Below are 21695 nucleotides of genomic sequence, written 5' to 3' on the forward strand. Positions count from 1 at the left end.
CAAGAGGGATGTATACAAAACAAGACAAAGGCACACATTAGAGGATCAAGTGCTTGGACAGAGTGCAAAGGACTTGGTCTGAGAATAGAGTCCATGTGTGAGTGGCCTGAATGATGAGGGTTACTCAGGTTGCAAAAGGCCCTAAAAATGTGTGATTTATTTCAGTTTTTCAGGATTTAATTGTACCTTGTCAAAACTTTATGTTCACTGTGATTTCAGCACAAAAATGATTCTCAGTACTACAGCTTCTAGGTTTGCTGCCATTGCCAGTGGTTATGAATGGTCACTCGTGTGAAATATAATAAGCTATAAGGGTGAATTGTAACTTCAAGCTGCTGTTGTGAAAGATGGCGTTTTGCTCGATACTTCGTAGAAGGACTGGTTTTTAATATAGCCCTTTTCTACTCAAATTGAGCACTCAAAGTGCTTTATACTACATCTCACACACATACATGCAAGCACTTTTTTCTTTCTGTATTTACAGAATTCATGGTTTTATCAATTACAGCATGTAGTCCACATCCTGAAGCAGCAAAGCAGTCCCAGACCATCACACCACCATATGTTAAAGTTACTATGATGCTAGTTTGATGTCAGATGTGACAGATTGTTGAATCATGAACTCTGACCTTAACAAGACAACTGAAGACTGCAGTTCTTTGGGTGTTGTTAGGGGTTCTTCTGTGACCTCTTGGATGAGTTGTCAATCCACTCTTGGAGTAAATTTGGTAAGCCAGGCACTCCTGTGAAGGTTTCCACTGTTCCAAGCTGGATAATGGTTTTTCACTCGAGTTATAAAGCCTTAGATATGGCTCTGTAAACCTTTCCAGATTGATAGATGTCAGTGACTTTGTTTCTCAGCTGTTTGTAGCATGTGCCTGATTGTGGCATGATGACTTGTTTTTTGAGATCTTTTAGCCTTTCACTTTGTCAGACAGTGAAATTTTTTTTCCCTTTCTAAATGAAATCATCAGTTAGTAACTTTATTTTGTATTTACTTAGGTTATCTTTGTCTAATATAATAATGTGTTTAATGATCTAAACATATAAGTGTGATAAATATGCAAGACAATAAATAAATGCAGGAGTTGGCAAACACATAAGGATCCACCCACCATTGTGCATCACTAGAGGTAAAATGAGAAACCTACCAATTAAACAGATTTCTAAAAGAGAGCCTCAGGTTTCAATGTCTTCATTAGTTCCTCAACATGACTTTTAAAGGAAAGCAGCTACTCAGATAGTTCTATCATTTTTCATGTCAGTAACATGTATTCAAGTCCACATCAATTAACATGAATTTGTCTATGAAAACAATACAGTCCACTTTAGACAATCCAGCAGTTTTTCTAAACCTAAAGTATTTTGAAATCGACCACTGTTGTAACAAATCAGTTTATACACTTTCTTCCTTCCTAGATGTTCTGGGATCAGCTGTAAGTGCTGTTATTACAAAATGGAAGTGGGTCACTGGGTGGTGAGGTTTAAGTGACCAAGTTTAAGTCACCAACACTCTGCTGACTCAGTAACTGCAGTGCTCCAAATCTCCTCTGTTATTAACATCTGCTCAAAAACTGCACCAGGAGCTTCATGGCGAAGTAGACCCTGGAAGTGGAATGTGCAGGTGGTCCAGTTCTTTCTCCTAGAGTGTGGAGATTGATTTTTTTGTTTTTTGTTTTTACTTTACTTTATATTGCCCTGTTTTGGCCTGTTTTGAACTATATGTGCTTTATTTTAAAGCACATATAGTTCCAAAATAGCCCACTGCAGAGTAGTCAAATGTGGTTAAAAATATGGATTATTCTTCTTCCCACTGTTCTCTTTGCTGGTCTCCACAGTGAATCATCATCTCCATTTCCTCCTATCCCACTATCCTCCTCAGTTGTACCAACAGACAACAATGGGTGATAAATATGAACAAATTTTCTGTCTCTGTGTTTTTGGACCAACAACAACTATTTCTATCTTTTCTCGGCTTGGTTCTAAAAGGTTTTGAGACATTTAGGAATTAATGTCATCCATGCAGCTCATTTGTTAAACATTCCATTTCACATTCCTCTTTTTGAGTTTATGTTGTTACTGGTTTTTACTTGTTAGATGTTGACATTTGGGATGAATAAAACGAGTTTTTTTTATTATTATTATTTTGTACATACTTCAAAAGTATCTCAAAATGTGGAATGGTTCAATATATTTCATGTATAACAGCAGTCTAAGTGCAGTAAGCAGACAAGTACTGCGTACTTTACAGTTCTTCAATATTTGTTCTACAACACTATAAACACGCTGAAGCCCTTTCCATGCTGTTGGCCTTTAGTATAGGCGATCGAGGATTGGCTCCAGGTTCTCGCTCCTGTTATTGGTCCACGCTCACTTCAGTCTGTGGTGTAAGTGAAGTGATTGGTCGGCGGCGTGTGCGGTCCCGCCTCTTCCCCCTGCTGGCTCAGTGCGGATGTCCGTTATGTTACAGTGTCGGACAGAGTGGGACTCACGGTCCGAACTGACCCCGAAAAAGTTCTGAAAACACACATTAAAGGTCCGAAGCGGCTCACCGCAAGGCACCGACCCTAAATCCTCCGTTATACTGACACAGACACTCATCACGCCCCCTAGCACAGGTAGTCCCAGTCCGTCTCAACTCCGCGGGGCCCGGCGAGGCGCAGTGGGAGCAGATGGAGCCTGCACCGGCGAAAGCGAAGCCGCAGGGCCGGCTCCTGGTGTCCACCCCACTGGACGCCAAAGACGAGCTGGAGGAGGTAGGTTGACGCTGTTTAGCTGGTCTCAAGGCAGACTAAACCAGGACAGAGCGGGCTTACGGGCAGACAGCGCAGCCTTGGTATAAAGACTCCGCGGGACCATTTTATTAGACGGTTAGCACGGCTAGCAGCAGGCTCATAGCGTTAGCTCAGCAGAAGGGTACGTTGCGGGACTCGGAACTGCTACCGGAGGTGTGGAATTTGTGTCTCTGCTGTTGTGTTCGTTCACGTTGTGAAGGGCTGCGGACCGAACCGCGGGGCTCATTAAAACCAAATCAGTTAGCTTAGCATGCTAACTCTACGTAAACATACGAACATATGAAAAGTGACATGCGCAGTGTCTCACTGGTCAGACGCTAACTGTGAGTGCTGTTTGATAAAGTTCAGTTTTTCTGTGGGGCGCCGTCAGCTGATCGACTAGTTGATGCTATATTTCCGTTTATGGTTTTTACTATTTTCTGTTTGTGTTTCTCGTATTTGCATTGATTCTTGTTGTGCTTGTGTTGTCGGTATGTTTAGTGTTTGTTGTCTTGTTTACACTGATTGCTGTGTTTGCGTGCAGAGATTGGAGCGCTGTGTTGGAATCGTCCAGGCACTGACCAATGGACTGTCAGAGAGGGAGGCCAATGACGCACTCACGGCCAACGTAAGAAACATCAGTACTACTACTGCTGATACTACTAATGACTTCCACCCATGTGAAGAAACGGAGTAGTATTTGGAGCTAACATAAACACATTTTGTGCATTCAGCCTTCCTGGGGCATAGTCTGAGCTGCAGGAGCTTTACATGCAGGCTGCATTTGGCGGGTTTGTAAGGTACAACTCACCAGGTGTCATTTATAAACTTACTTTCCAGGAAAGAATCTAAATCACGCTTTAAAGCCAAATAAAAGAGAGCTAAATAAAAGAATCAGTGAAAACATGGCACATCCACCTCATTTTTAACTCAGACTCTGAACATAACCTGATCTCCAGCAGGTGATGTGTTGAGCATCAGTTACCATGGTTATTTAGTCCTTCATGACACAGAAAACGCTGACTTTAGCCTCACAGCTCACTAATGCCTTTATCTTCACAATTCGTAGCACACCTCTCAGTACTATTACATTTAATACTCACACATAGTACTGCAATCACCAAATTAAACGACTATGCTTGTATTTAGGCATGATGTGTTTGTAGGCGAAACCTAACAATATTGCTGTATCTGAAAACCCAGAGTTTGTACTAAAGAACGACTGAAGACTCTCATTAGGGTTATGTGCAGGATATGTAATCTGTGGATTAGTTTTGTTATGATGTGCCGCTGATGGCTGTGATCCGAAAATATGACGTCTACAGATTGCATGTCAACAACTGGCCAGTCAGTGGTGTCAATCAGTGAGTCAAGAGTAGGGATGGGTACCGGCGGTAGTAACCAGACCGAAAAGCAGCGTACATTTCGGTGCTTTTTTTTCCTGAGATGTCATACACTTTGGATTCTAGCCAATCATTTTACCTTTGCAAGGATAGTAGGCGGGTCCAGGTACGTACGTTCTTTTAGAGCAGAGCTACAGATTAAAAATGCCCAAGGCGAAGCGGTCAAAAGTCTGGCTGTACTTCACAGCAAAAGATGCAAACTCAGCAGCCTGCAACAAGTGCTTTAAGGTGATACTGTGCAAAGGAGGTAACACCTCAAATTTGATGAAACACCTGGCGACGCATAGCGTTTTTTAAAAGCCGAGAAATGCGCCGTATTTGATAGCTTGCTGCAAGACCTCACACCGAGCACATCTACTGCGGGTGTGGTGCCTGTTATCGGACCCGGAGTTAGCAACATCCTCCAAGAACCCAAAGAGGAGAGTCCTGGCCCCTAGCCCTGCCAGTGTAGCAGAAATGATGATGAATGATGATGGCAGCAGCAGCCGTTCTTCTCTGCACCTTGAGTAGGCTAACCACGTTATTAAATGAATGCATGTAAGGTAAACTAGCAAACACCATCGTAGTTGCATGCGGCTGTCTTCTTGTTTGCTGGCAGATACTCCCTTCACCCTGGCCAAAAAGGCTAAAATGGCCAAAGAAAAAGTGGAAAACAGCTAAACATGAGAGGTTTTTGGACAAAGTTTGTGTTTTTTCCATTGTTTAAGCACTGCTTCCAGCCAAGTGATACCATATATGCCCTATAGCTGCAGAAAAGGCTAACATTGTTATCTTTTTACAAAAAAACAGCTAAACATGAGAGGTTTTTGGGCAAAGTTTGTGTTTTTTCCATTGTTTAAGCACTGCTTCCAGCCAAGTGATACCATATATGCCCTATAGCTGCAGAAAAGGCTAACATTGTTATCTTTTTACAAAAAAACAGCTAAACATGAGAGGTTTTTGGGCAAAGTTTGTGTTCTCCATTCTTTAAGCACTGGTCCGAGCACCGTTTAATCACCGGCACCGTTTCAAAAGTACTGGGTTGGCACCGGTATCAGATAAAACTTAAACAATACCCATCCCTCGTTTTTCTCAAAAATCGAAAGTGTCATCTTTGAAACCTGGCAAAGAGGGAAATGGCTGCATATAAAAACCAACAGCAGTTACACCATCAACTCGATATCCTCCATTTCGGTGTTGTATTTGTGTCACATACAATTGATGACATGACTCTTGCTATAATGACCCCATGCATGATTACCATGGGTGGTAATCAGTTGTAATGAAAAGAGTCTGACTGACGGTACTCAGTGGTGTTCAGAAGTAATGTGCTGCTTCCATGCTGTTGTAACATGCAACTCCTTCAGCTGCTGCTGCTGGTTCAGCTCTCTGCATTGAAGTTTGTATTTAATCACAGAAAAGCTGCTGCTTTGATGGACATGAAGAATGTCACGATTCTTGGCTTGTTTTTCGAGTTTTCTTTGGCTCATCATCATATTGTATCAAATTTAAAATATTGCTGCTCACCTTTAAAATTATAAATAATTTAGCCCCTAGCTATCTTGTCGATCTCCTTAGTCCATATGTCCCTGGGTGAGCCCTCAGGTTTTCAGCCCACTTACTCTTGGTTCAGCCTAGATCTAGACTTAAATCTAGGGGTGACCTTGCTTTTGCCCTTGTTGCACCTAACCTGTGGAACAACCTTCCCATCGCTATCCGTGCGTCAGACTCCATTCTATCTTTTAAATCTCATTTAAAAACTCACTTATTTAACCTAGCTTTTCCATCTAGTTAGTGTCCCTATTTTACATTGGGCTCCATTTTTATCTATGTACTTTATCTTTTAGTTATATCTGTTCTTAGTAAGTTTGTTCTTATATTCCCTTTTATTCCTGTATAATTAGTGCCTTCAACCTGCTGACATATGTGGTACTTTGTTAATGGTCTTTTATTTAATCGTGTCTTAATCTCCCTATTTCTATTGTAAAGCACTTTGGTGTCTGCTGGTTTTTAATATTTGCTATATAAATAAAGTTGTATTGTAAGTTGTAGCTCCTCTGTGAAGCTAAGTGTGATCAGTTCTGCAGCATCAGTGAGAATGTGATGGAGTACAGCGCTGCACACTCCACACTCCACACATTATCCTGCTGCTTCTATCAGCAGTCCACAAAGATTGTGTGGATGATTCAGATCAACTGTTCCTCTCCTTCTTCAAACTTTTCTCTTCCATTGTTCTGGTACAGGTTCATCTTGGTTTCATTTTTTTTCCAGAACTGTGCTGGCTGTATTTGATGCTATCTGGCAAAGTCTAATCAGATGACCACCAGTGGTTTACACCTTCTTGATTTTCAACAAGGTGCAAACCTTGTTTCCTGTTATTAAAGTGTTTCTTGATTGTCTCTTGAATGTAGACTTGATGCTTGATGATGCTCCTGCCTTCTTAACACTATTCCTGGCTTAGTTAGAAGGTGGTTTTTCTGAACTGTGGAAATAATTCTATCACCATGCTCTTTAATGTATCCGTGGTCTTGGTTTGTTGTTGCTGCTTGGTGCATTCAGTCTTTTTAAGAATGAACCAGATTGTTGGATACGTCTAAAGATTTAGCTCTCTCTGATAGGGCTGTTCGATATAACGATATATATTGGATGACGATATAAAAACGTCTATCGTTTCATTTTACGCTATCGTTTGTTTCGTGGTGTCGCAAAATAAACTGTTTACGGCAATATTTTTTCATTGTTTTGATGGCCACTGTAGTGGCTATATTGATTTCTTAAAGTTCTCTCTTTTTCTTACATTTAATATAACCACACTACAGACAGACAAGCGTTTGTTTTTATGCGTTGTCGTTAGCAACAACGACGGTAAAACCACCGCGTGTCCGCTTGTTCCACATAAACCTTTCACAATAAAGCTCAATATCCTGTTGAGACTTTTCAAAATAAACTGAATCACGTGAAAGATGCAGAGTGTTTACGGATGAGAAGTAGAAAAGAGCCGTCAGGTGCTAAAAAATAAACCTTAGACTCAAACGTTAGAACAGGCTTTTCCCGGCAGCACGCTGTGTAATAAATACTCACTAAGAAAACGGCGGCTGTTACAACTTATGTCTAAAAATGTATCGTTTCATACGTCGGTTAAAACACTCGACTCCAGGTACATGACGCGCAGCTGGAAACACTTCACGCAAGTCGAGCTTCCCGAGATTAACAGAATTTACAGAAAATGTTACATTTTTGTGATTTATATCGTTATCGGACGATAGATGTCTTAATATCGGGATATGAGAATTTGGTCATATCGCACAGCCCTACTCTCTGGTTCATTTGGGTATTTTAGCCTAACAATGACCTCCTTCACTTACACTGACATCTCTTTGACCCTCATATAGAAAATTTCAGTGACTATAAAATACAAATACAATCCTTGGAATAGACTCCAGATCTATATTAACTTAATGGAATAACAAAAGAACAGGTCTCTCCATGAAATTGAAAATAGGGAACTGTGAATAAAAAATTTCTGGAATTTCTTATTGCAATATTTTTATTATACTCCTTTAACTAAAGCAGAGTTTGATTTGAAATTCAGTGTGGTAGTGTGCAGAGACTAAACTACAAAAATGTGTCCTTGTCCAAATACTTCTGGATGTCAGAGCTGGAAACATCTAATCTCTAGTCTCTCTAATGTGCTCCAATTCTGAATCACTTCATTCAGTCTACTCTGTGTCTAACAGCTGGAACCAGACACCTTCCTGATTTTCTGAGACCTGAAAATGAAAAGACTATATTTTTGTAATTTGTGTCTAACTTCCTGTTTACCTGTTCTGTAGGCATGTAAAGGTCAGCAACAGCATGAGGAGGTGTGTTTGGGTCTCTTCACACTGGTCCTCACAGAGCCGACTCAGGCCCAGAGGGTGAGTTTCTGCAGCATTGTGGGTAATGTCTGATGTGACTCTGACATTACGATAACATCACTATGTGTGGTGATAGTGTTACAGAGACCTGGCACTGGTCAACAGAGATGGGATGAACGTTGTGCTGGTTAAAATCAACCAGATCTTGATGGAGAAGTTCCTGAAACTGCAAGACGTCCCCCGAACACAGGTAAACCAATACAGGTGGACACACACACACAAAGACAACTGCACACAGTTATATACAAGTGTTTTGGGTAGCAGGGACCTGTGTTTACCATTGTGAAGGAACAGAGGCAGACCAGGTTAGGTCCTGAGAGGACAGGACAGCAGCGTCCCTCCTCAGGTCCTGGTCTTAAATGTGGGATCTCACCTGAACCTGACTGTGGTGGTTACTAATGAAGTGCTGGTGTGTGTGCAGCTAGTGTGGCTGGTCAGAGAGCTGGTGAAGAGTGGCGTGATGGGAGCTGATGGCGTCATCATGACACTGCTGAAACAGATTGCAGGTGAGACACTTGGATTTTTACCTGAGCTGAAACCATGAATCCTGTCACCACTCGCTCTGACTGTAATGTCACTGTTCTCTCTGCACAGGCGGAGACATCTCCACCAAAAACCTGTGGCTGGCTGAGAGTGTCCTGGACATCCTGCTCGAGCAGAAGTATGATTCACTGTTTTTTTTTCAGACTGTAGTATCAGCTGCTTTTTTTCTGTCTCTGTTAGAGCCCAGAGTGGGTTTTTATAGTGCAGCAGCTGATTATTTGTGTCTCTCCAGAGAGTGGGTATTGAAGAGTGGGATGCTCATAGCAATGTCAGTCTACACTTACCTTCGCCTGATTGTGGACCACGGAGCTCCGAACTTGCTGCCTCTGCGCCAGAAAGAAGTGGACTTCTGCATCAGCATGCTGAGGGAGAAGGTAATAAGGAGAGGAAGGAAGTATGGTGTGGTCTGTTATGTATTTAACGCCTTCTCTTTACACTGATGACCTCTCTCTGTCTGTAGTTCATGGATTGTCTAATCATCGGCAGAGATCTGGTTCGTCTGCTGCAAAATGTTGCTCGGATCCCAGAGATGGAGCTGCTGTGGAGAGACCTGCTGCACAATCCTCAAGTCCTGAGCCCTCAGTTCACGGGTGTCCTCCAACTACTGACGGCTCGGACCTCCAGGAAGTTTCTGGCCTGTCGACTCACACCAGACATGGAGACCAAACTACTGTTCATGACCTCCAGGGTAAAGCCTCTTTTAGCTCATAAATGTAATGATCTTTAAGAAGAGGGTACCTCTCTGTATTTAATTATGTTAGAGTGGTTCTCCACATAACTAATTTCCAGAAGTTGATTCTGTTCATCTGGGCATAACGTTTTCAGTGGGAGAAATGCTTCTTCACTCATTCTCAAGTCTCACTAATAATGACTGAAACTATCACCACCAGATCTTTTAGTACCACAATATGGAATTCAAAAGCTGAAAAGCTCTGTCTCGTTTTAGCTTTAAACTGGACAAGCACTGATCAGGTGACCTCAGAGGTGTAATAGTTATGTAATGATGTAGTAGTTCACAGACACAAGAGAGCTCTTAAGGAGACAGACCTTGGCTAAATTCTGGGTTCTGAACTGCATGTCATCTGGATGTCATCTGCAGCTGTCATCTGCGTAACAATGCTTTAAGATGCCTTCAAAATCATTCAGATGTGTCCCTGTGTAAGCATATACAGGAAAAGCAACATGGGCCCTAAGATCAAACCTTGGGACACATCACAAGGTAAAGTGGGAAAATTAGGAAAATAAACTCCTGTGAGAGAGACAGAAAGAGAACGAGCCCAGAGCTGACTCAGAGATGTCCACCCACAATTGCAGGCTGTCACTCAGGATACCACAATCGACTGTGTCAAAGGCAGCTGAAAGATCCAACAGTGTTAGCCCCTTGCTGTGAGTGGGACCTGAACACATGCCGAGTTAAGTTAAGAGTCCATTACAGTCCGTTTAGCTGCAGGTTTATCTGTAGCATCTGTTTCTGTCAGAGACAAGAAAACCAAGTTTCTGGTCTGATTTGGATCATTCAAGATGAGATGCATTTATCAGTGCTGTCCTACGAGGAGCTGGAGGATCGTTTCACCTCCAGCACGGTGGCTGTCAGCACCTGACAGAGACAGCAGGTCCTGCAAAAGCATCCAGGGAGAAAAACATGTAGTATCCTGATGAATCAGGGAACACCATGCTGATCAAATAGCACTGGCAATTGCAACAAATCATCATCACCAATATCACCTGGACTCCAGCCTTTTTCCCCCTCCTTCTGCGTTCACAGGAGGTCAGCTAAAGGGATATATATAGGGCCCTGAGAGAGTGGCTCACCAGGTTACACAAAAGAAGAGCTGTGATATTTCTTAAAAGCTCAGATGTGTATTAGAGCCTGACAGTCATACTCACTAGTGCAAAAGCCTCCAACAAAACAAATACAGCAGGTAAACGGGTCAGACAAAGGTGCCATTCGCACTCTCACCTCAACCACGTTATTAAATGCTGTGATTTGGGTGTTTCTCCACCTGTGACTCAGTTGATTTTGACTCTTTCTCCATCTCTGCTCAGGTGCGTTTTGGGCAGCAGAAACGGTACCAGGACTGGTTTCAGAGACAGTACCTGTCCACAGCAGAGAGCCAATCACTACGCTGTGATCTGATTCGCTACATCTGCGGGGTAGTACATCCATCCAATGAGGTCCTGAGCTCTGATATCCTGCCACGCTGGGCTATTATTGGCTGGCTGCTAACCACTTGCACGGTAAGGAGATCTGATTTCAGGCTGTCAATCTGCAGGAATTGTTATAGGTCAATAACTAATAATCAATTGATTTGTGTGACTGCAGTCAAACGTGGCGGCCTCCAATGCTAAGCTGGCTCTCTTTTATGATTGGCTGTTCTTCAACCCTGAGAAGGACAGCATCATGAACATAGGTAACACAATTTAGGCTACACCAGAGTGGTGTTGGTCAGAGATGATGTCATCATGTCATTAGGCAGACAGGTAAAACAGCACTCACCTGTGATGATGTGTTTCAGAGCCAGCCATTCTGGTGATGCATCACTCCATGAAACCTCATCCTGCCATCACTGCAACGCTGTTGGACTTCATGTGCAGGGTAACACACACAGACACACACACACACGACAGACTTTACCAGGTTTTAATTTCTCTCCTCTTATTGCTGGTCTGCTTTCTCCCCTCTTCAGATCATCCCTCATTTCTTCCCTCCTTTGGAGTCTCAGGTCCGTCAGGGTGTCTTCAACTCGCTAAACTTCATTATGGAAAAGAGGGTCCTGGCGTAAGAGGCATCAATATTTATTGATCATTGACCACTCTATCACAGGGATAATTTTTGATTATTGGTTATTGATCTGTCTTTCAGTCACCTCGCTCCACTGTTTGATAACCCAAAGCTGGACCGAGAGCTCCGGTCAATGCTCAGAGAAAGATTCCCCGAGTTCTGCAGCCCACCATCACCTCCTACTGAAGGTAACACACACACACACACACACACACACACACACACACACACACACACACACACACACACACACACAGGTGAGTAGACACAAACATTAACCTCTTCCCTCTCTTTCACTTTATTCTTTTCAATTATGCAGTAAAGATGGAGGAGTCTGTTTCCATGGAGATGGACAATCATGTGTTGGACAAGGAGGAGAGTTGCTACGACAACACAGAAGCAACTTTCAGTGACGATGAGGAGGAAGTCAACAACAAAGGTAACACCTGGAGAAACAACTTCAGATGACTTGATTGCACGCGCTGTTACAGTTTCACGCTCTCGCTGGTAGCTCCCTGCGTTCAGGGAAAAATCCTGCTCATGCGAGTAAATTTACTTTTGACAGTTTGTAGGCGGAACTCAAATGAGGACAGGGTCCTAATGGGATTGGTCACTTTGTTGGACACTTCAGGTTATTGTGTTAAACTGAGTTACACTGGCAATGACAGAAATGCTGCTTTAAACTGTGTTTGTTTACAATTTGAAAAATAACATTTGCTGAATTAATTATTAAGTTATTGTTTGTTGTGCAGCAGAAATACTGACAATTGTCACTGGATTACTTTAATGTTGAAGACATATTTTAAACCAGAGGACTCTAAGGCAAGTTCTGAAGGCTCTCCACTGCTGTCCCATTAATCTGTTGTACAGTATTGCATACCTTCTATGATTTAAGTAATTTAAAAAACAAAAAATTCATAACGAGAATCAGGAAAGTAAATGTGGATCCGAATCTGGTAATTATAACTTTTGCCAAAATACAGACATTGAAAACTGCCAACAAGAAGTTGCTACTCTCAGTCTACAGCGAACGTGTAACTGCACATACATGTTTGGATGGGAGTGTTTCAAAACGTGCCCTAGAATTCTGATGAAGATGTGAAGCAATAAGAGAAATGCAACATGAACAAGAGACTGTCAGCAGTTTCCATCAATGCTTGCACCGTGCAAAACCCTCAGTGTCTAAGATGTATGTAAAATTGAGAGGCGGTTTGCAGTGAAGGGGTGATTGGGACTACCATCGCAGCCCCACCTAGCTACACTAAGTCATGAAATAGAGATGATGGGGTTTAAATTTAACAGTTATATTTTTCTATGCAAATAAGTCAAAATGACTGAACAAAACTGAATGAAATTATTTTAAAGTGGAGTAAACACAAAATAATACGAGTTGGACCAATGAAACAAGTTTAATTGAAATAAATTGTATCCTGGAATAAAATAGTTTAAAATGGTTTAGAAACTACTTGAAACCAGAATAACCTGTTTTATCCTGGATTTAACTGGTGTGGTATTCCAGTTTGGGGACGAAATATGAGCTGTGAGTTTATAAATATAAATTCAATTTCCAATTCATAATTTGGAAGTTTTACTATAACTTTCTAACAATTCACCCCAAACAGGAAGTAGAGTATTTGACCACCTGTCCTCCCATCACTGTTCAGGAAAAAAGAGGGAGTTCAGATTTCATCCAATCAAAGAGGCTGTGATTGAGGAGCCTGCTGATATCACACCCTGGCTTGACCAATTAGATGACACCATGAAGGAGAAGGTGCAGCAGATTCAGAAGACCAGGTGAAAGTCCAGTATTTTTTCAGATCCTCAGGTTAGATGTTACATCAAGGTCATTTCCTGTTAACTGACAGCAACACTTCCTCTGCAGTGACACAGAGACTCAGTGTGAGGTGATGCAGGAGATTGTGGATCTCATCCTGGAGGTGAGCTATCTTGTTGAGTTAAATGAGTAATTCGTGGCTTATCAGAAAAGAGTGTGGCCAGCTGCAGGGCTTCAGGGTTAAGAGATGTTGGTACAATGTTGTGTTCTGTCCTACAGGAGGACTTTGACACAGAGCAGATGTCAGCTCTGGCTTCCTGTTTGGCCGAACTGTTCAAAGATCATTTCAGAGGAGAAGTCCTGCCGGAGGAGATCACGGAGGAGTAAGATCAGACTGACTCTGTCCCCCTCTCTCTCTCCTTATTGACTCATGTCTGGCTCTCTCTGATGACCCGTCTATATTTCTCTGTAGGTCCCTGGAGGAGTCGGTTTGTAAACCCGTTTGTCTGATCTTCAGGAACCTTGTCACCATGCAAGAGGACAACAGCGGTTTCTCAGTTCTGCTAGACATGCTTGCTGAACTTTACCAGAAGCAGCCAAAGATCGGTTATCACCTGCTGTACTACCTGAAGGCTAGGTGAGCAGGTGTGACAAAAAAGCTGCTGTCACAGATGTTGATAGGAGAAACGTGGTTAAACTCCATGTCTGTGTCTGTCAACAGTAAAGCAGCAAATGGGAAGATGATGTTGTACGAGTCATTTGCTCAGGCGACGGCACTTGGTGACCTCCACACTTGTCTGATGATGGACATGAAGGCTTGTCAGGAGGACGACGTCCGGCTACTCTGCTACCTCACACCCTCAATTTACTCTGAGGTAGGCTTACCCAAGTCTTACCTGCACCACAAAAAGTCTCTAAAAAAGAGACCAGCCAGAAAATCTTCACACAGTAGAAGTACTGATTTAAGAGCATCCTTCCAGGAACTTATTTTTTCCCTTCATGTCCTTTAAAATGCTCCTGAAACTTCCATCCTTCTTTTCCAATGAGCTGCTGTCATTGGGGACACACTGTATGATTTAATGTTTGACTGTACTGAAACAGAGTAGTGATGGGTCGTTCGCGAACGAAATGGCTCTTAGAGCCGACTCTTTGAAGTGAACGACGGGAGCCGGCTCCTTATCGCGAGCCGTCACGTGGGTTTTTTCTCTCTCTCTCTCTCTCTCGCACTTTTTTTCGCTTCACTCCGCACGCGAGCCTTGTGCTTTATGCTGGGCAGAGGGGGGAGGGGCGGTAGTTACTCAGTAGCACAGGAACAGAGCGGGAGGGAGAGAGAGAGAAAGAGAGCCAGGGACAACAACGTCACATTAGAAAGGTAAAGTAATCATCCACAACTATTTTCGGTTGCAGATGATAAAGGATGTAGAAAGTTTATTCATGCAGGCCCATATGACAGAGAATATGCATCTTCTTTTTGTTTTCATATTTTAATTTATATTTAATTGTGTTGTGGTTTGCTGTGTTTTGTGTTGTTTCATTTTAAATTTGTTTAAAAGGAAAAAGCTGAAAATTTAAATAGTTAAAAGTTGAAATGTGAATAGTTGGTTTTTGTATTATATGATTTATTTATTACATTTTATGTGGAGTGAATAAATAAAAGTATGTTTACGGTGGCCCCTACAGACAAAGCACATACAAACTTCAAATCACGTACAAACTCCGAAGCACGTAAAAACACGTACAAACTCCGAAGCACGTAAAAACTCCAAATCACGTAAAAACTCAAAAGCACGTAAAAATTCAAAACACGTACAAAAGACAACAGAAGTGCTCCAGGATAGTGTTGAGCTTTTGTTACCTAGTGGCTACACAAGCCAGCAAGTACCAACGACCGGATTTGGTGTGTGGTAATAACAGGTAAATGAACATTTGTTTTAAATTATTTGAATATATATGAGTGCCTGTGTATAAATACACAAACAATACACACATGCTTTCAATTGTGTAATTTAAGTGATCTAGTAGCTCTGCTTTGGAAGTTCAGTTCATGCTAGAAATGTGTTTTGGAGTTTGTAGTGCTTTGTCTCTAGGGGCCACCGCATATATTTATTATAAACATATATAAATAAACCCACTTTGTTTTACGTTAGTAATTCCTTTTGTGCATAATTTTATATTATTGTTAATAATAAATTAATTAAAGCAACAAAACAACCGAGCCGGAAATCCCATCACTAAAACAGAGGAGTGCGATAGTAGTGACCCAGCATAAGACAAACATAAATACAAGAGTAGCCTAGCCAGTAAAAGTACAACATAACAGCTTAACAATAATTAAACTAACTGAACTCTTAAACATCATCAAACTGGAACATCATGTCTTGGGTCACTCGTTCTCAGACGTGCCCGGGCTTGTCTCGGGACAAGGGAACATAAAAGTATGGCATCGCTATAGAAATGGTATCGCAATATGACATTTTTATGTGACGTGAAAATGTAGTACTTTTTTTTTTTTTTTGTCTGCCTGTCCCGTTTGGCTCTTTTGCCATCAGAATTATTGTCTAGAGGCAAAGAAAGATGCCCAACGGATTTACTTTACCAAATAGACCATCCCAGCCTTGCCGTAATGGTCTATTTGATTCACCTTTTATTGTTTATTTTATTTTTTATTTTCACTTGCTAGATATGGGACAGACTTAAATGAGGAAAAGAAAAGGGAGAAAGAAAGAGGGGGAAAAAAACAGCGGAGAAGAGGGACGGGGATAAAGGGCAAAAAACAAAAACCAACAAAATAAGCAGACAAAAAATACATATATCAATCACCTGTTGAGAGCAATAGAATAAACAACATCATGATGATCTATGGGAATATAACAGTAAATACTCAATGTTAAACATTATTGTGCAGCACGTAAGATCGATAGCACACAGTGTGCTTTAAGGTAGGAGCCAAAAAAGGGTGTAGTTTGTGTGTGTAAGCACCGAAAATGTAGTACTCTGATGAAGGTCCCTGCTCTTGTTCAGTTTCCAGATGAGACGCTGCGGAGTGGCGAGCTACTCAACATGATCGTCGCCGTTATCGACTCCACACAGGTAATAAACCTGATTGGTGCGGGCCCGCTGCTCTGGCTGGGAAACCATGTCTCATCTGTGTGTGTTTGTGTGTGTGCAGTTACAGGAGCTGATGTGTCACGTGATGATGGGGAACCTGGTGATGTTCCGGAAAGATTCTGTGCTCAACATCCTCAGTGAGAAACTCGGATTAAAAGTCTGACTCTTCAGTTTTTCGGGCCATGGTCCATCTTCATTTGCTTGTTTGTCCTCGATCTCCACAGTTCAGTCACTCGAGTGGGAGACCTTCGAGCAATATAGCACCTGGCAGCTGTTTCTGGCCCACAGCATTCCCCTGGAAACCATCATCCCCATCTTGCAGCACCTCAAATACAAAGGTGAATAAATCCTCAATAGACAGGGACACAAAGCAAAGGAAAGATTGTAACCCTCCTTTCTGTTTATGGTTCAGAGCACCCCGAGGCCTTGTCCTGCCTGCTGCTGCAGCTTCGCAGAGAAAAGTATGACACATAGCAGACACCCCATTTCATATGTGTTTCTGTTCCGCATTTGAGCTGTGTTTCTGTGTCCCTGTTAACATCCCTTCATGTTTTTGTGACAGGCCCAGCGAAGAGATGGTGAAAATGGTCCTGAGTCGTCCCTGTCACCCAGAAGACCAGTTCACCACTAGCATCCTGAGACACTGGGCTACCAAATACGACGACACTCTGGCAGAAAACATAAAGGCCCAGCTGATCAAGAACAACAACCAACCCCGCAAGAGACAGAGGTAAGCACAGAGAGTTAACCACAAAAAGTGACTAACGTAGAAAGAGACTGAGTTGAGGGAAAAACTCTAAAAAGACAGGTAAGAAAAGAAAAACAGATGAGGGCACAAATAGATGAAAGAGAAACAAAGACAAAAGAGGTTAGGATAACGTAAAAACAGAAATTACGATAAAAAGGACAATTTGAAGGCGATGACATAAGGACATAAAAAAAAACAGCTGAGGACTGTCAGTTCTGCCTCGGGCTCTCCCCTCTTTGCATCTGTACTTCTTGGGGCTCTCCTCAGCTGTGTCCCATATCAGGGGCTTCACACTTGCAGGACTTGGCCCATGCAGAGTGGGTTCTTCAAAGACCACAAGGCCACAAGTAAGTGGCTATATGATACAAAAACATAACATCCTTATAAAATATGATGTAACGCTGTAGATCAGGGGTGTCCAGTCCCAGGCCTCGAAGGCCGGTGTCCTGCAGGTTTCAGATGTGTCCTTGATCCAACACAGCTGATTTAAATGGCTAAATTACCCCCTCAACATGTCTTGAAGTTCTCCAGAGGCCTGGTAATGAACTAATCATTTGATTCAGGTGTGTTGACCCTGGGTGATATCTAAAACCTGCAGGACACCGGGCCTTGAGCCCTGAAGTTGGACAAACCAGCTGTTGATGAACTTACCTCAAAATATATAAAACGTTTTCAGACAAAGGAAATCAAATGTGTGGTAAGTTGCAGGATTAAAACACAAATTAAAATAAAAATGTACATACTTTATATCTGTAAGCAATTGGAACCTGAGCTGCATTAAGTCAGTGAAACCAAACTGTTTTTGCTAGACCCCCTTTGTTTTACAAGAAAAATGTTCACTATAATATCGTGAAGATATGCTTCACCATATTTTCTAGTCTTTAGCTTAGAATAAAGTTGGTTTGGAAACATATTCAGCAATGCTTCATCTCCTGCTTTGCGTTTGTTTGGGCGCCCTGTGCTAGCAGTGTCCAACTGTCTCCCCCCCCTGCAACTTGTTTTCAAATTCAGGTAAAAGGAGAACACATTTGTTGAAACCTTTGAATTGGGGCAGCCTTGTACGCCTTCAGATGCAGCCTTTTAAAGGATGTAGCTCCTGAATTGGGACATGCCCCTCCTCTGTTCATCTGTACTTCTGAGGCTCATTTCTATGTCTGTAGTGTCAGTTCTGTTAACTTTATTCTGTCTTCAGTCTGCGCAGTTCGAGCAGTAAACTGGCTCAGCTGACCCTGGAACAGATCTTGGAGCACATGGACAACCTCAGACTGAGTCTGAGCAACACCAAGAACAACTGTCAGTACCCTCACACACAGTTCTCGATTGTCAACCAATTACTGATGACCTGAATGTGCTAATGTCTGTATGTCTCTGTCAGTCTTCACTCAGACTCCGATACTTCAGGCTCTGCAGCACGTCCAAGCAAGCTGTGATGAGGCCCACAAGATGAGGTACATTTACTCCCACAGACACACACAAACGATTACATCACAACACTGCTGTTTACGTCACATCTTCCCTGTCAGGTTCAGCGATCTGTTCGCCCTGGCGGAGGAATACGAGGACTCTCAGTCGAAGCCGCCAAAGTCGCGCCGTAAAGCTCCAGCCTCGTCACCTCGTTCCAGGAAGGGAGTCGCTCCACCCACCAACAACGAGGAAGAAAGTGCATCCAGCAGCGGCTCTGTATGTACCCCCCCTATACAGGTTCAAGTCTTGTTTTGGTTCAGGTCTGTTTCTGATCTTGTTATGTTGTTGCAGGAGGAGGAGGACTCAAAGCCCAAAGCTCCAAAGAGGAAACGGAAAGGATCATCAGCTGTTGGCTCTGACAGTGACTGAAGGAACCTCCAAACAAGTTCACATGCCAGCTGCTCCACGTACTGGGAGAGACCATGTCTCTTCCTGATGACATGCACTGACTGCTGCTGGGAGGTGGAGCTCTGAGATGCTGCCAACTTTAACTCCATGTGATGAACTGACTTTTAATGTGCTGTTTCCATGGAGACCAGCAGTCGAAGGTCACTGTGTGTGGCTGATCTCCCACAATGCACTGGGGGAAGGAGGAACTCAGACTGATTTTAACAGCAGACATGATGATGATGATTTTTTTTCCTTTTTTGGGGGGATGGGTTGTACTTTTTTTTTTTTTTTTGGAAAAATCCTCACTTCTTGCTGTTTTTAGCGCCTCCTTCCTGTTTGGCTCCCTGCAGTAAAAGCTCCGTCATGTCAATGAGTTCTTTGTATAAAAACTGATGGTTGGTTTCAGACTCAGCTGTCTGTTATTGGGAGTTCGATGGGGTGGAGAGGGTGGAGGGGAATGGGGTGTGCAGCAAAGGTCCTTTTAACACCTTTTCGTGGCGTTCATCAGATGCAGGAGGGTAAAAAACAGAACAGACGAAGCAGCTCAGAAGTGAACTGACTTAAAGCTGGGTAATAAAACGGTGAGTGCACGGAGCAGCCAGTGAGGAGCAGTGATGTCATTGCGTTTCTGTTATAGCTGGACTCAGCCAATAGCAGAACAGTTAACAGAATTAACCCATGTGTTGTCCTTGGGACATTTTTGGTCCTCTGCAGAAATCTTTTGCTATCAAAAATGTGTTTTTTATTCATCAAATGGTCTGAAAATAACAGTTATTCAGTACTATGCTATGCATGATTGGAATAAGTTGTAAGTAATTTGTTTTATTTATGGGGTTTTTATTGGAGTTTACAACACCTGTTGTCCTCGGGTGCCCAAAGTACAAAGTGTTGCAAAGGGCCATATTTTCACACCATACTGCTTTCAAACATCTTTGATCTTGAATCACTGATGTGTGGGGTTAATGGTCTTGCTTAATGGTCATAACAACCACAACAACAACAACAGGCAGCCCAATGAGGAGGCAGGTGCACATTCAATTCAATTGTATTTTTACAGCGCCAAATCACAACAACAGATGCATCAAGGTGCTTCATATTGTAAGGTAGACCCTACAATAATACATACACAAAGTATGCTCACAAGCCTCCATTGCACTGGAGGCTTGTGAGCATACTTTTTTTTTTTTTTTTACCATGTTGAGCAAAGCACATATTGTCCTCTAGTATAATGAGAAGGAATAATCCACTTTCAGGAAGATCCAGGGTTAGAAGATAAAGAAAATATTGCCAATATTTAGATTACATGCTACCCTTTCTCTGAAAAAGCACATCACCCTCCTGCAGAAGTGGAAGAATGCTATGAAGGGAAGGAAGTGATGAAGAATCTGAACTATGTTCAAGGAGGTTCTCATGAATCCAGGACATGGTAGTCTGAGGAGCTTGGAAAGAAAGTGACTGGGCTTCTTAAAGCTTCTTGAATTTTCAGAATGTGAAACTGAAATAGATGTGTCAGAGGACTACACATCTTCCATTTCAATTATGATGAAGATCAAGCAAGAAAGAGGAGTCAGCTGAGACAGGAATATTTGCAGTAATGTGAGGAAACACTGATCTGGTCTTCTATCCTTCCCAGTGACAGACGATGCATGACTCTCTCGTGCATCACAGAGAAAGACAATCTATCACAGTCCAAGCACATATGCCAGGTCCCATACTCCTTCAGTGGCTTTTCTACTCGAGTACTGAAAGCATTATATACAATGTATTCTGCTTGTATTATGCTTTTTAATTTTCAAATGCCAATGGATGCATCAGAGACCAAGTTGGGGTTCAGTAACTTGCCCAAGGACACCTAGGTAAGAACTCCAGACTAGAGCACACAGAGACTGAATGAGATAAAAACATGGGCAGTATGTGATGCCAGGTACAGCTGTACTTGGAGTGTACGATGGCAAACCGTCTGGCCTGCAGACAGGGCACGCAAGTTGTCCCTAACATTGCAGAAGGTTTCCAAAAGAAAACAATCACCAGTAACAACTTGTTTACTTCATATGCCCTTGGCCTGCAACTGCAGAAAAAGAAAGCTGTCCATGATGGGACCAGTGCAGAGGAATAAACCTGAGCTTCCTCCTGCACTTGTGTCAAATATGGACACACCTTTGTTCTCATGAAAGTTTGCCTTCACTAAGACCCATGCCCTGGTGTTCCTACCATGCCAAAACATAGAAAAATATCATGTAATGAGTCAGAATAAAGTTGAATAAGACACTGAAACACAGAGATGAATGATATTTTATACTTACTGCTTTATAAATAGTCAAACCAGTTGAGGTAAATTTTGAGCCCAAAGGACAACAGATGTGATTATTTGCTGCCGGTAAAAAACTTGAAGTAGTTTAAAAACAGATTTCTAAATTAACTTCGACATAAACCCGTCTGTGATAATCTGTTAAAGCAACAAACTCTGGTTGTGAAACGATAATCACAATAACTGATGGTTTTATTTATTTTGTTACCTGAAAACACCTGAAACATTTCGTATAAATGAGGTTTTATCAGACATAAATTTGAAATGGAATAAAGAAATAGTGTCAAAATGTTTGAATTAAGTTTTAATTAAAAGTGGGGGAAAAATCGACTTCATATTAATTAAGTATCAATCAAACCAGATGGGGACATTTTTGACCCCTGAGGACCACAGGTGTGATTATGTGCTGCCATTTAAAATTTGTAAATGATTAAAAAAAACATTCTCACTAAAAATCAACATACAGCACTCTGTGGTTATTCAGATAGTCATAATAATATAAATA

General features: G+C 42.1%; 1 protein-coding gene across 1 annotated transcript; it reads left to right on the plus strand.

Moving 5' to 3' along the window:
- The first annotated feature begins 2433 nt into the window (after positions 1-2433).
- ints3 (integrator complex subunit 3) lies at positions 2434-19752 on the plus strand. The gene is made up of 28 exons (XM_085148121.1): positions 2434-2756; positions 3319-3402; positions 7990-8073; positions 8150-8263; positions 8495-8579; positions 8668-8734; positions 8849-8990; positions 9077-9304; positions 10663-10854; positions 10940-11027; positions 11133-11212; positions 11304-11395; positions 11480-11586; positions 11718-11837; positions 13063-13192; positions 13281-13335; positions 13452-13555; positions 13645-13809; positions 13894-14047; positions 16194-16262; positions 16342-16417; positions 16505-16618; positions 16693-16741; positions 16843-17010; positions 18221-18321; positions 18404-18476; positions 18552-18708; positions 18784-19752. The coding sequence occupies exons 1-28, from the start codon at positions 2673-2675 to the stop codon at positions 18859-18861; spliced, it is 3060 nt and encodes a 1019-aa protein (XP_085004247.1). The 5' UTR covers positions 2434-2672; the 3' UTR covers positions 18862-19752.
- Positions 19753-21695: the final 1943 nt, after the last annotated feature.

The sequence above is a fragment of the Neolamprologus multifasciatus genome, chromosome 22 (assembly GCF_963576455.1).
Source record: "Neolamprologus multifasciatus chromosome 22, fNeoMul1.2, whole genome shotgun sequence".
In the NCBI taxonomy this organism is placed as follows: domain Eukaryota; kingdom Metazoa; phylum Chordata; class Actinopteri; order Cichliformes; family Cichlidae; genus Neolamprologus; species Neolamprologus multifasciatus.